General features: G+C 42.9%; 1 protein-coding gene across 1 annotated transcript; it reads right to left on the bottom strand.

The window, feature by feature from the left end:
• Positions 1–1118: 1118 nt before the first annotated feature.
• LOC139543785 (dual specificity protein phosphatase 4-like) lies at positions 1119–7748 on the bottom strand. Its single transcript, XM_071350196.1, has 4 exons — positions 7241–7748; positions 6278–6411; positions 5433–5652; positions 1119–3514 (listed from the first exon to the last, which is right to left on the bottom strand). Exons 1-4 carry the CDS (start codon positions 7626–7628, stop codon positions 3132–3134), a joined length of 1125 nt encoding a protein of 374 aa, XP_071206297.1. The 5' UTR covers positions 7629–7748; the 3' UTR covers positions 1119–3131.
• Between the last annotated feature and the right edge of the window lie 5544 nt (positions 7749–13292).

Raw genomic sequence — 13292 nt, forward strand, 5'->3', positions numbered from 1 at the left:
CTGTATGTATTCCTCGTTGTCATGTTTAAATGCCCATATATGCCTTGGTGATACTCAGAAACATGTTTACCATATCAATATCTTACTATTTTACATTATGTTAGGAATTATCTTAAGAACAAGCATATAAGGTTCACATATCAAATACTTGTTCTCCCCACTGTATAATTAAGAAAACTTTCAAATAGTAAAAAAAAAAACTTTCTGTAATTTATTTTTCAACTAAAATATCCCATTTTATGACTTGGTGGTAATGACATTTCCCCTCAGCTATTTGGGGAAACTGATCAAAATCTTTATATTGTTAAATAGTATGGTCTCTGAGCACTATTAGATCTTGTTTCCAGACAGAGTGAAGATATTCTGATAGATAAAAAGCCGTTTCAAGAGGTTTTCTTTTCAAAAACATTTAACATGCTCTTATTTGCAAAATCAACCATGTGCATAATCTACCTCAAATACGGTGTACCCCTGCACATCGACTCAGTACTAGTACCCGTGTATATAGCCAAGTTATCGCTACTCATTGTGTATTTATTCCTCGCGTCATTATTTTTTCTCTCTCTCTGCAAGTAAGCATTTCGCTGTTTACACCTGTTGTTTACGAAGCATGTGACAAATAAAATGTCATTTGATTTCTATGGAGAGTTTTAAAGAGGATGCGAAGTATTAAGATCACCCACTAGGGGGTGGTATAACCCTACATTAATGTTGGGAAACGCAACACAGCTCCTCGAACCCTATTCTGGTCATTGCACTGAAGTTTGTGCAGATCTTTAGACAGGACCAACACCGGTTATGAACAGACCATCACAATCCATCAAGTTTTGCGGCAAAAATGACTGCATAGTCTAAGGCTGGCTACATCTAAACACCAGCCTTTTCCTTGTGAGTTGATTTAGATGGTAAGTAGGCCTTTGATTATTTTGATACATTACCTGTGCTTGCAATTATGATCTGGTGATTAGAACTACCAAAATGTTTAAATTCAAGGTTTTATTTGAATATGAGTCATCTGCCTGTTTATGACCAAGGTGTTTGTGTAATAAAATGTTCATGAATATAGAACTACCACCACTATGTAGCCCTCCCAGATACCATGTGTGATGTTTCATGCAAATAAGACAGAGATTCTTTTTTTTTTAAGAACAATGTTGTATTTAACAATGGAATTTTAGAAATAAATAAAGCATTTACAATTGAACCCAAAAAGTTTTTTAAAATGTTAAATTGATGAATGATACTGCCATAAGGAGACAACAGCATTTCACTTGACACAGGTAAAAAGTATTGCATTATTCAATGATTGTGGACCAGAGAACGCCTCTCATCTTCATATCATTTACATACCCTTGCTCAAGAAGAAAACAACATAATGAGTGTATGAAAAGTAATCAGTTACCACCTGGTATAACAATAATGTGCAAACCAATTAAATAATACAGTATTGCATCACTTAAAAGTGCTCTATAAAAGGTGCCAACATTCTTCAAAAAAGAGGGGAAATAAATCCTGTTTCCCCAGAAGCCTTTGCTCCTGGCTCTGATCGTCACCTAGGCCAATGCTTCCAGGCAATATTTAGTCTCAAACGCTCAGAGAACTGTCTGTTTAACATGAAAAGGAAAACAATGAAACATTTCTCAAGAGTCAGTCCAGTGGCAGCACACACAAGCAGTTTTCTACCTTATCTTTTCCCAGTGATGTCTGATATCCCAGTGTCTGTTTCTTAGGGGTGTTTGTGCGTAGCTGGGAAATCATCCCAATTAGAAAGTAGACTGGATCTACTAGACATTGGTGGAGTAACAGTGACAAGACAAAAAAACTAGTCAGCTTCAGGTTCATAGGTCAGTTCGCAATTAAGTCTCCGTCTTTCAACAAGCATTAGACCAATCAACATCTATTGTCTGGACAGAAATAGTACCTATGTAACAGACAATAACATGCCCCCATACAAGGATGAAAAACAACACATTCTTATCTTGAGAATTCGAAAAAATAATTATTGGTAAGGCAAAAAAAACACCCGGTCTGTATCGATGAGTGAATACACATATGAAGCTAAAAAACATGATCACAACACAATGTAGTGCTTTGGTGGCAACTGGGAAGAGAGAGAAACGGAGTATTGCTCTACTTGGGGGAGAGGAACGGATGGGATTACATTGTCTGTATTGCAGTGTTGACGTGAAACGTTGTTGTTTAGAGATTTCCCAGTTCATCTGCCTCAGTCTGTTTGGAAAGGAAAGGCGCTGGGGCACTTGAGCACATCCAAAAGCGCCGGAAAAAACATCCTATACCTTTTCTGAACAAGGCACTGACCAACAAACAGAAAAAATGAACTTTCTCCTCAAAAGCCTATCTGTCCATCCGACCGAGCCTATTACATGGAAGACCAGGGGTTGCCCGGGCTATGTAGCAGGGGCTCAGACGTTCATTTGGCACCGTCTCAGAAAGCTCGTCTCTTTATCTCAACGGCCTCTCCACCTCCGCATGGGGGACGCTTTTATTCTCTCATTCATCAGCAGTCCTGCTTCAGGAGAGGAGGGGGCGCATGGGAGATAGGATGGGGATGTCAAGGACAGGAAGCCGGACAGGACGCTAGTAGAGCACCTGTCACAACTGAAGAGCCTCCTGCTCTCCATCAGGAAGCGACTAAATGACTGAGCGCTCTTTCTCTCTCTCTTTCTCCCCCTCCCCTCTTGGCTCTTTCCTTTTCTCTGCATCTCTGCTCATGGCCATTCACCCCTCTCAGCAGGACTGGAGAGGCTTTGGAAAACTCCACAGGAAATGAAAGAGATGGACTGCAACTTAGAAGTCTGCCGCCCCGTCCTTCGCACTAAACCACAGGAACTGCGTATCTCCTTGAGCTTGTTTTCAGAAAAGCTTATTTAATGTTCACCAAATAGTGATGAATGAGTGTGTGTGTGTGTGTGTCATATTCTATACAGTTTTTTTGAGTCAGGCAGCAGCATAGGCACCCTCAGTTTTTCATTGTCAATTGACCTTTCAGCTTCTACCAGTTAGGAGAAGAGAAACTCTCTCTCTCTCTGCCCTGGATAGTGAGAGAAATGGGGCTGACAGGAGCCCCCTGGGTCAGTTCAGTGTCGATGTCTGTCTGTGGGGGCAGGGCATCAGCAGCTGGGCGAGGTTGTGATTGGACTGTGCAGGTAGGCCAGGCTGCTGGGCTGGCCATGTGCTACCACGGAGACGGGGAAGCTGAATATGAAGGGTGAGGTGGGGGTGGAGGAAGACTTGGGGCCCAGGCTGGCTGCCGAGGGGCTGGCGGCCTCCACCGCACATGACGTGGCCAGCACCTGGGACTCGAACTGCAGCAGCTGACCCATGAAGCTGAAATTAGGGGAGATGATACTGCGGCGCTGCTTGACGAACTCAAAGGCTTCGTCCAGGCGAACACGCTTCTTCTTCATCAGGTATGCCAGGCAGATGGTGGCAGAGCGAGAGATGCCCGCCTGGCAGTGCACCAGCACACGCCCGTTAGAGTCTTTCACCGAGTCTGAAGAGAGACAAAGAGATAGGGGGTTCAGAACTGACTCCAGGATATTGATATGTAAAGGATAGGTAATACATAGTGCTCAGGATGATCTGTTGTCATGGTCCATAAGATTTGATGATAGACACCCCCCCACAAAAGCCTCTTACACCTCAGTGTCTTATAAGCAATATATTACTCTGTAGCCCTATAAAACACAAACAGCAACACTATGCACCCAAGAGAAAAGACATGCAAATGGACAGGTAACTGTCAAAATAAAGGAATATACAAAGTATATTGAAAGCAGGTGCTTCCAAACAGGTGTGGTTCCTGAGTTAATTAAGCAATTAAAACATCCCATCATGCTTAGGGTCAGGTATAAATATTCCCAATTGCCCATTATTTTGGCTACCATGGCTAGAAGAACAGATATCGGTGACTTTGAAAGAGGGGTCTCAAAGGAAAAAGGCTATTTTAGGCTTAGGGGTTAGGTTTACAATTAGGGTTAGGGGTTTAGGGTGTGCACGCTTGCATGTGCGTGTGTGCGTGTCAGTCTCCAGATCTCAACCCAAGTGAACACTTATGGGAGATTCTGGAGTGGCGCCTGATACAGCGTTTTCCATCGCCATCAAAAAAACACAAAATTATGGAATTTCTTGTGGAAGAATGGTGTCGCATCCTCCAATAGAGTTCCAGACACTTGTAGAATCTATGCCAAGGTCCATTGAAGCTGTTCTGGTGGCTCGTGGTGGCCCAACGCCCTATTAAGACACTATGTTAGTGTTTCCTTTATTTTATATACAGTTTCCAGTATATCCTGCATCCAGACACCTACTGCAGCCCTTTCCATAAATAAACATTTCTCACCATGACAAATAGCAAAAACAGGGGATATGCCCTCATCACAGGGAGGCCATTTTGAGTAGTAATACACACATATTTCCACATAGATAGAATTTCATAAATAATCAATTAAAACATAGAAATGTGGTATCCACCTCTATACAAGTGCAGTCGTGATCTCTCGCGTACACACACACACACACACACACACACACACACACACACACACACACACACACACACACACACACACACACACACACATGTAACTCCAACTAACGAGGCGGCGCGCCCAAGAACAGTGGATGAGTCAGACTCCCTAAGCAGCTAGCTCTGACGCATTCAAGTCCGTACACGCTTATATACACACACACACCTCCAAGCCTACTGGGGTCTCCACAGAACAGTGCAGAGGCTTTCATGTGTGTGTATTCTACCAAGATGGAACCTCTCGGAGCTACGCCCTCCTGTCCTCCCTCATGGTAATCCCTAACCATTGGAGTACCGCAATAACTATAGCTCAGCACTCCTCTCCCTCCGTCGTCCATATCAACAAAGCATTTTGAGCATGGGCAACACACACACTGAGATTCTGCACGAGCACATGATTTACTCTCTATTTATTGCCAATTATTTATTCTAAAATGCTCTCCCGTCAGATAGGCTATTACCTAGCATGAAATTAAAATGTTCTGTCAAATGCATTACGCCACCCAGGGTTGAAAGATACTGCCGACCATTACTCATACACTAGCATTAATTACCAAAGGAGCCATCTGTACAACATGTTCCTGAAGAGCCATCAATTAAAGTAACAATCTCGTCCCTGCAAGAAGACAACCTTCAATCACATGACCTAATTAACATTCTACTGGGCTATGCGGCAGCTGGGTCCTACGGGGAGACCATCATGGACCATGTAATTCTCCTTCTGCTCATGATGATGATGATTAAGTTGCATTAGCCTGTGTCCCAAATGGCACCTTATTCCCTTTTTAGTGCACTACTTTGACTCGGGTCAGAAGAAGTGCACTATAGGGAACAGGGTGTCATTCGGGACAGGTCCCATGTATTCTTCTAAGAAATTGAAACTTACCGATAAACTCAATGGCTTCTATGAACCAGGAGCTGATGTCCTCTTTGTGGTTGTCCTCCACAGGAATGCACTTGTACTGGTAGACCCCCTCGAAGTGGTTGGGACAGTTAGAGGACACGTTGAGCAAGGCTGAGATGCCCATGCCGTCCAGCATGTCCTTTTTGGAGGCGTGGAAGGCACTGCCAAGGTACAGGAAGGGAAGAATCTCCACTGGACCAGCCTGGAACATATAGAAGACAAAGTGGGCATTAATACAGAGCCAAGAGAGAATAGAGGCAATTTTACAGTCAGAATGTCTCTTTCAAACATCACAAATTAACACAATTAATAGGACTGGAGAAAGGGCCTATTAACCATTTGCAATCATCAATAAATTAAAAGGCTTTGATAAATACAATTTACAGTGTGCACTCTTTATGTGAATGATTTTAATAGAAAGGTAGCAGCAATAGGGTCTGACATGTGGTCATATAAATCTCGGCCAATCACCAATGGCAATGATTGAACTCCAGCAGGTTATTTATCTCCGGGCAGCTTATTGATTTGGGCCCTGTTATGTCATTGCTGATATGGGCCCGCTTCAAACGGCAGAAATTATCGATAAGGGCTATGTAAAACAGATGTGCATAGGGAAGGTAGGCCGGGGCAATGTTCGTCACACAGGCCTACCACCCCTTCCAGCAGGGAGAGAAAAAACGGAAGCACAACTGGTGCTCTTATCGAGCCCGGAAACCAGTGGATGGAAACCAGTGGATGGCCAAAATGTACGAGTCCCCTAGTATTTCACTCAATGCCACATATTCAGTCAAACTCGGTCACCGAGATAAACAGGCACCCTTCTTTACCTGGTCATGGTGCAACGTCTGTGGAGTTCCACAGGAAGAACAGGAGTCCAAACTGGACTGGGTAGAGAACGAAGATAACGTTTTGGTCTTCAAACAAAACTCGGGATACTCCGTGAAAAATGTATCATAGCCCCCTGTGAAAAGAGATTAACGTTAGACATCAGGATATTCCAATCACAGGCCACACTCAACATAAAATAATAGCGCACCCTGTGCGTTAAAAAACGACTGTATAATTTACAAATTAGGCCTACCTAGCTTAATAGGCCTACAGATCATACATTTTTTTCAATAACAACCAAATAAAATATTTCTGAATAATTACATAAAAATTTTTGGAACACAATCATAATTAGAATTTCAATTTCTTATAATGTCATTTATAATTTGGGTAGGCCTATGCCTAACGGTTAAGGCCTTAATTACATTTGAAAACCTATTAAATACTCGAATAGATTACATGTTTTTGCATTTCCCCATTAACTTCCAATAATTTATTGAGAAATTCTCTCGTGTGATTTTGTGCCAACACTTCACGCTTCAACGCGTGTGCGTCATTTAAATCTCTTTTGGATAATGACATTGCGATAATGAGCAATTTACAATAATAACTATTATCAAATAAAAATGTTATGTGAAATCTTGATGATGAACCAATTGTTGAGGATCACAAGATACTCACTGCGGCACATCCTCGTGCACCCAGATGTGGCTCTCTACGCATTACATCATTGTTAGAGCCTAATGCCCATTGTGGGTTGAATTGTGCAGCAATACAAAACGGCACTACATGTACCCTACCATTTTAAACTGATTGAGAAAGTATTACATGGTAATAACACACTTGTCAGATATAATGAGACAGATGTGATATTTAATTGTTGTTATTTATATTTGTAAACAAAGTCAGCATTGGGCATGTTTTAAATTCTGTTAACCTTAAGTGCATTGTGATCATCTTACCTTTTAGTAGAAATATTTCAGTTCCAAACGTGTCTCTGTATAATGCATTGAGCACCAGAGTGATTGTGCTATCGTCTTTAACCGTGTCTATGTCGGGCGTCCTCTCGTCGTAGAGGATCACAGCGGAGTACATTCCTGATTTCAGCCGAGCTTTGACCTCTTCATCACCGGATAGAATCTGGTCTAAACTCACGGAGCCCTTTGCTCGCCTTCTCACGATTGTATTACAGCGGATATTCACTGCACTCCGAATGTGTCCAGCGCTAAACGCCAGGAATGATCTGCAGTCCAGCACCAGACATTTCGCACTGTCGTCCTTCAACAACCTTTTCAAAACGTTGCAATCCATTTCGCAAAGTTCATCCATGATAACCATATTCTCCCCCATAATGAAGAAAAATGTGTTTTTCGTGTTGAAGAACACGAAGAGAGTGCTGGATGTGCGTTAATCCTGAGCAGCTCCTGCGCAATGTTGTGCTGTTATTCTTCTGAGAGCATTACTATCACGAGCAGTCACCTCTTTCCGTTTTATGAATGGATGGTGGCGTCACGCTGGAGGTGACGTCACCCGCTAGCACCATTCATTACCCATTCTCTCCTTTCTCTTCATTCATGAAAAGTCAACAATCAAAGCCGACAGAAGATGAAATTACCGCTGCCAAACCTCGAAAATTATGTTGACTCTCTTCTGAATGAATGCAAAATGGAGTAGTCTACTTCTTTTCCCACGATAGTCAAAATCTTCTGTAATTATATGTAGGCTACCATGCCTAGGCTATTTAATCAGTTACTATTTTATATTACTTCATAGGAAGATCAATTGGTCAAATGTTATGAATGCGTTATATGCCTTTGCCATTCTTGATTTAGATTCTAAGTAATATACCTTTGTGAATAGGGTACCAACCAGTGGAGGCTGGTGGGAGGAGCTATAAGAGGATGTGCTCATTGTAATGGCTGGAATGAAATCATGTTTGATACCATTCCATTGATTCCATTCCAGCCATTACAATGAGCCTGTCCTCCTATATCTCCTCTCACCAGCCTCCTCTGGTACAGATGATGCTTTCCCTCCCCCAATCCCTTTCTCTCAACTGGGTGCCAGAGGGCCAGGATACCTCTCTTGTTTGCTCACACAGCCGTTACAGGATCCTGCAGGATATGACCAATGATACTTGCCCAAACTTGTTTTTAGCAACAGGATCAGAGTGTTGAAAGCAGGGTATGCAGATTTTCTCAGTTTCACGCAATCAGTAGTTTCACTGTTCTGTTCCATGGCAGCTGTCTTCTAGAACATTCACACCTCATCAGTAGGCTATCCCTCACTTCCACTGTGAAGGGGGTGGGGGGCTCTACAGACGGTTATATCAGTGGCTAATACAGGACTAGTAAAGGCCCAGTGCACTACTTTAGTGAACAAAAAATGTATAATTGTCATTGTATTTTTTGCTTTTTGGTTTTAATTTAAGGTTAGTGTTAGGCATAGCGTTAGCAGTGTGGTTAAGGTTAGGGTTAGGTTTAAAATCAACATTTAAGAAGATACATTTAGTAAATAGGCAGGGATTATGACTTTGTGGCTGTGGTAACTAGTGATGACGAGGCTAGACCAGGTAACTTGTGATAAGACATTTTTTGTTAACCAAATTCAACATTCTCTCATTGACCTCTATACAAAACTCCTCACTTGGTGAGCGAAGAAAAACGCTCCCTGCTGGAAAAGACAAATTTTGGGCCCAGTTATCGCTCTCGCTTCGCCTCTTCCTGGCTGATGAGCCTCAGTAATGGAGTGTTGTGCCAGAAACTCTATTGAGTGTTTCAAATTGTTTTTGTTTTCTTCTCCTATAATTGCAGCATGGTTGCTCTCCCTATCAGGAGAAATCCCATTATAATCAGCCCTGAATTCTTTTTTCACTGACATCATTATTAATGAACTGTTTCAATTTATTGTCATGCGGGAAAATCACTCTCTTTTCTTTCTTCGCACACTCTCTATGTTCTATTTCTGTCAGATATCTACTGGAGATCTCTCCTCCATGTCCACTCTACTTTGTCTCTCTCTGAGTGGTTTTGATCAAGCATTAGCAACCAAGACATTCACGGAGGAAGTCACGGCTTTAAAAGAAGGAAGCATAATTGATTTCCTCAGACAGATCTGAAGGAATAGATGGCACCACATTGAGTGTCCACAAAATGATTTCCTGAATCTTTGTTCTGGTGTCATTGTCACTACAGTCTGATTAAGGTGCAATGTCTCTGGAGAGTTTCAGTTCCTAATGCCCCATTCTCACTCAAGTGTCATCATTAATTCGTCTTCAAATCTGTCAAAGGCCACAATAACACTTTCAATTCAGAGAACATGTCATGTCATCTTACAGAGGTTAGTGGTTCCCTACATACATGTAACTTACAAAATAAAGGAAACACCAACCTAAATTGTTTTAATAGGGCGTTGGGCCACCATGAGCCAGAACAGCTTCAATGGACCTTGGCATAGATTCTACAAGTGCCTGGAACTCTATTGGAGGGATGCGACACCATTCTTCCACGAGAAATTCCATAATTTGGTGTTTCATTGATGGTGGTGAAAAACGCTGTCTCAGGTGCCGCTCCAGAATCAATTGGGTCTTTATACATGACCCTAAGCATGATAGCATGTTAATTAACTCAGGAGCCACATCTGTGTGGAAGCACCTGCTTTCAATATACTTTGCATCCCTCATTTATTCAATTGTTTCCATTATTTTGGCAGTTACCTGTATATAGTGTCATAGCCTACTGTAGAGTCTTTGTTCTCTCTCTCTCTCTCTCTCTCTAAGGTAAAAGTGTATCATTTGCATAGTTTAACACAAAACCTTTCAGAGCGCTCAGGTATTTGCATGTTGATTTCATCTCAATGGCTTCGGTAAGGTAGGGTGGAGATGAGGTGACACAGGGCGGATGTGTTAATGTAAAAATTAACACAACGTCCTGGGCTGCAGGGCACATAGGAGATGGACAGACCGACTGCACTCTGCTACTATACAAAAAGGCTAGATAGGTACAGTATCGTAAATAGTGTCCAGGTTACAATAAGACAGCATAACAGGACAAATAGTAAATAAGAATATCATGTGAGTATCCTGAGGTGTCAGGCGTACTGGCAGTGTTGCATTGCGGTACCAGCTGAATAATGAATGGAAGGCCTTGAATGTTTCAGAGCAGAGAGGACGAGAGAAATAGGTGGCATAGATGTGTGTGTGTGTGTGTGTGTGTGTGTGTGTGTGTGTGTGTGTGTGTGTGTGTGTGTGTGTGTGTGTGTGTGTGTGTGTGTGTGTGTGTGTGTGTGTGTGTGTGTGTGTGTGTGTGCAGCAGGAGGATATTCACTAACATAACACCCAGGCCAGTGTGACAACATGTGGTCAGTGGTCAGCAGTGTCAGAATGGAATTTGTCCTGCTATCGCCATGGCTCCCAGCGCCATGTATGCATGCAACGAGGGAGCTGCAATGAATCTCAGCCGTCATGGCAATAAGGGAAAGGTATATTAAGTGGGTGCAGAGAGCGCTGGATGTGGCTGTCATTGGATGTGTGTGTTAGTGTGTGTGTGTGTGTGTGGCCCTCCTCTGTTCTGTTTGACGTCATTATACTCCACCACCCTCCATCCGCCGGTCCCCATCACATCACACCCCAGGAGAGGACGCCCAGGCAGGCACACAACACAGGCTGGGTTCCCTCCCTCCACATCCTCCCAAACACAGACTACTCCCAAGTGAAGCTTAATTTTCCTCCTCTCTCACACACTCCTTGCCCCCTCCCCTCCCTCATTGGAATGATAAACATCCATCACTTTGCATGCTGTGTAGGGTATGAGTCACCCGTTGAAGCCATGGGAATTACATCCCACTCCCTCGCTCTCCTCTCTCTGCTTTCTGCTCTCTGCTCTCAGGGCAGCTGTGTGTCCCTCCCTGACTACACCAGTATGTTCGTCTGCCTCAGTTCATCCACTCTCTCTCCTTCTCTACCTCTCTCTTTCTCCCACCCCCCTTTCTCAGGTTCATGGAAACCACTCACAAATCTCTCTGCACCCTGCACTCTAAACCTTTTCTCCATAAACCATTTTAATCCAGTATTTAAGCATCAACTGAGAGTGGTGTGTTTTTATGAATGTGTATGTGGTGTTTTGGTATAAGTGTGTGTTTCTATATGTTTATATGGGGCAGACATAGAGATGGGTGGGCAGGTTGCATGTGTGTTATGTATGTTTTTATCACCCAGTGTGTCATTTGTCCCAGGCTTTTAGATTAGATTGTAACTCCAGACAGCTTGATTTCTCCTGGGATTACTGGACTGGGCTGAGGGAGCAGGGAGGTGGGGGTAGACCAAGAACCATTTAAAAAAGGCCAGAAGATCCATTCAACTAAATTTGCTCCTGTGGAAATCCCTCAGAGTTTTGTTTGGATCATAGACGGGTTGCCCCTCTCATCATGGCAAAACATGTAGCAGGGCTTTGGATAAAAATCATTCACGACATCAGGCTACGAGATACATGAGGAAATAGATTTGAAAGATACCCAACCACGTGAATGTAATGTAGACGGCTACAGTGTACGTGCCAGCTGCTTTTCCCATTTCTAAGTGAAGAAAAAGTTCATATGACACGTGTAGCGTATGACGTTAAACGACAGTGGTGTTTTTGGAAAGTCTGTGAGTTAATCAATGACCTAGTTACTGTGTCAATAACCTCAACCCGTCTGTGGACTTCTCACCTGTTTTCTGGTGCTGGATATGTAAAATAGTATATTGGTTGGGCAGCAGACTTCAGTCCAGGCATGGAAGGTTCACCCTAACCTCAGTGCTTGTTAGGTTATTGAGGTTGGGACTTTGGAATCTACAGCTCCAACTCTATTGTGGATGTTATGTGACTTGACAATTTCCTTCTCTTTATGTACCGTGCAGTCATACAGGCTTTGAGTTGTTGAGGTATGTGCAATGCACAATAACGAGCGGAAATGGAATCCGCAACTCGCTGGTTTAAAAAGGACATCTTTTATGCGGCTGGGACCATGAGATTAGTGTAAGAACAGGATAGGAAGGCAAACATTGTGCTTCTACACCCTGTAAAGGCAAGCCAGAGACCTTTCACTCTGGATGGAACCAGCTCAGACTCAGAGCAGGGTCCATTTCATTCGGTGTACAAAGGTGGATCGAATCGGAACATTTGAAGAGGTCATGAGTTCACTACTCTGCTCAATACAGAATAAATGAAGAGTTTCATTCCAAAATGCTATATATTCATTTTTAGAAATGTGGGTAAATTACCTTCAATTGTAGAAAGAACTTATCAAAGTTTTTCATCACCTTACACGGAACCCAAAGCGGCTGCGCACGTGCGCCATCGTGCGCTATCGTGCATACATTTATTTTGTCCCCCTACACCAAACGCGATCACGACACGCAGGTTAAAATATCAAAACAAACTCTAAACCAATTACATTAATTTGGGGACAGGTCGAAAAGTATGTATGACAATTTAGCTAGTTAGCTTGCACTTGCTAGCTAATTTGTCCTATTTAGCTAGCTTGCTGTTGCTAGCTAATTTGTCCTGGGATATAAACATTGAGTTGTTATTTTACCTGAAATGCACAAGGTCTTCTACTCCGACATTTAATCCACACATAAAACGGCCAACCGAATCGTTTCTAGTCATCTCTCCTCCTTCCAGGCTTTTTCATCTTTGAACTTATATGGTGATTGGCATCTACACTTTTACCACGACAAGGCAAAACATTTAGTCTTTCAATCACCCACGTGAGTATAACCAATGAGGAGATGGCACGTGGGTACCTGCTTCTATAAACCAATGAGGAGATGGCACGTGGGTACCTGATTCTATAAACCAATGAGGAGATGGGAGAGGCAGGACTTGCAGCGCGATCTGCGTCAGAAATAGAAAGGTTTTCTATTTTAGCCTTTGGCAACGCAGACGCTCGTTGGCGCGCGCGAGCAGTGTGGGTGCAAACATGGATTTGTACATTTATTTTGCGACGCTCGCGCACGCGACGTGTCTGGTCTGG

Source organism: Salvelinus alpinus, chromosome 18 (assembly GCF_045679555.1).
Source record: "Salvelinus alpinus chromosome 18, SLU_Salpinus.1, whole genome shotgun sequence".
NCBI classification, from domain to species: domain Eukaryota; kingdom Metazoa; phylum Chordata; class Actinopteri; order Salmoniformes; family Salmonidae; genus Salvelinus; species Salvelinus alpinus.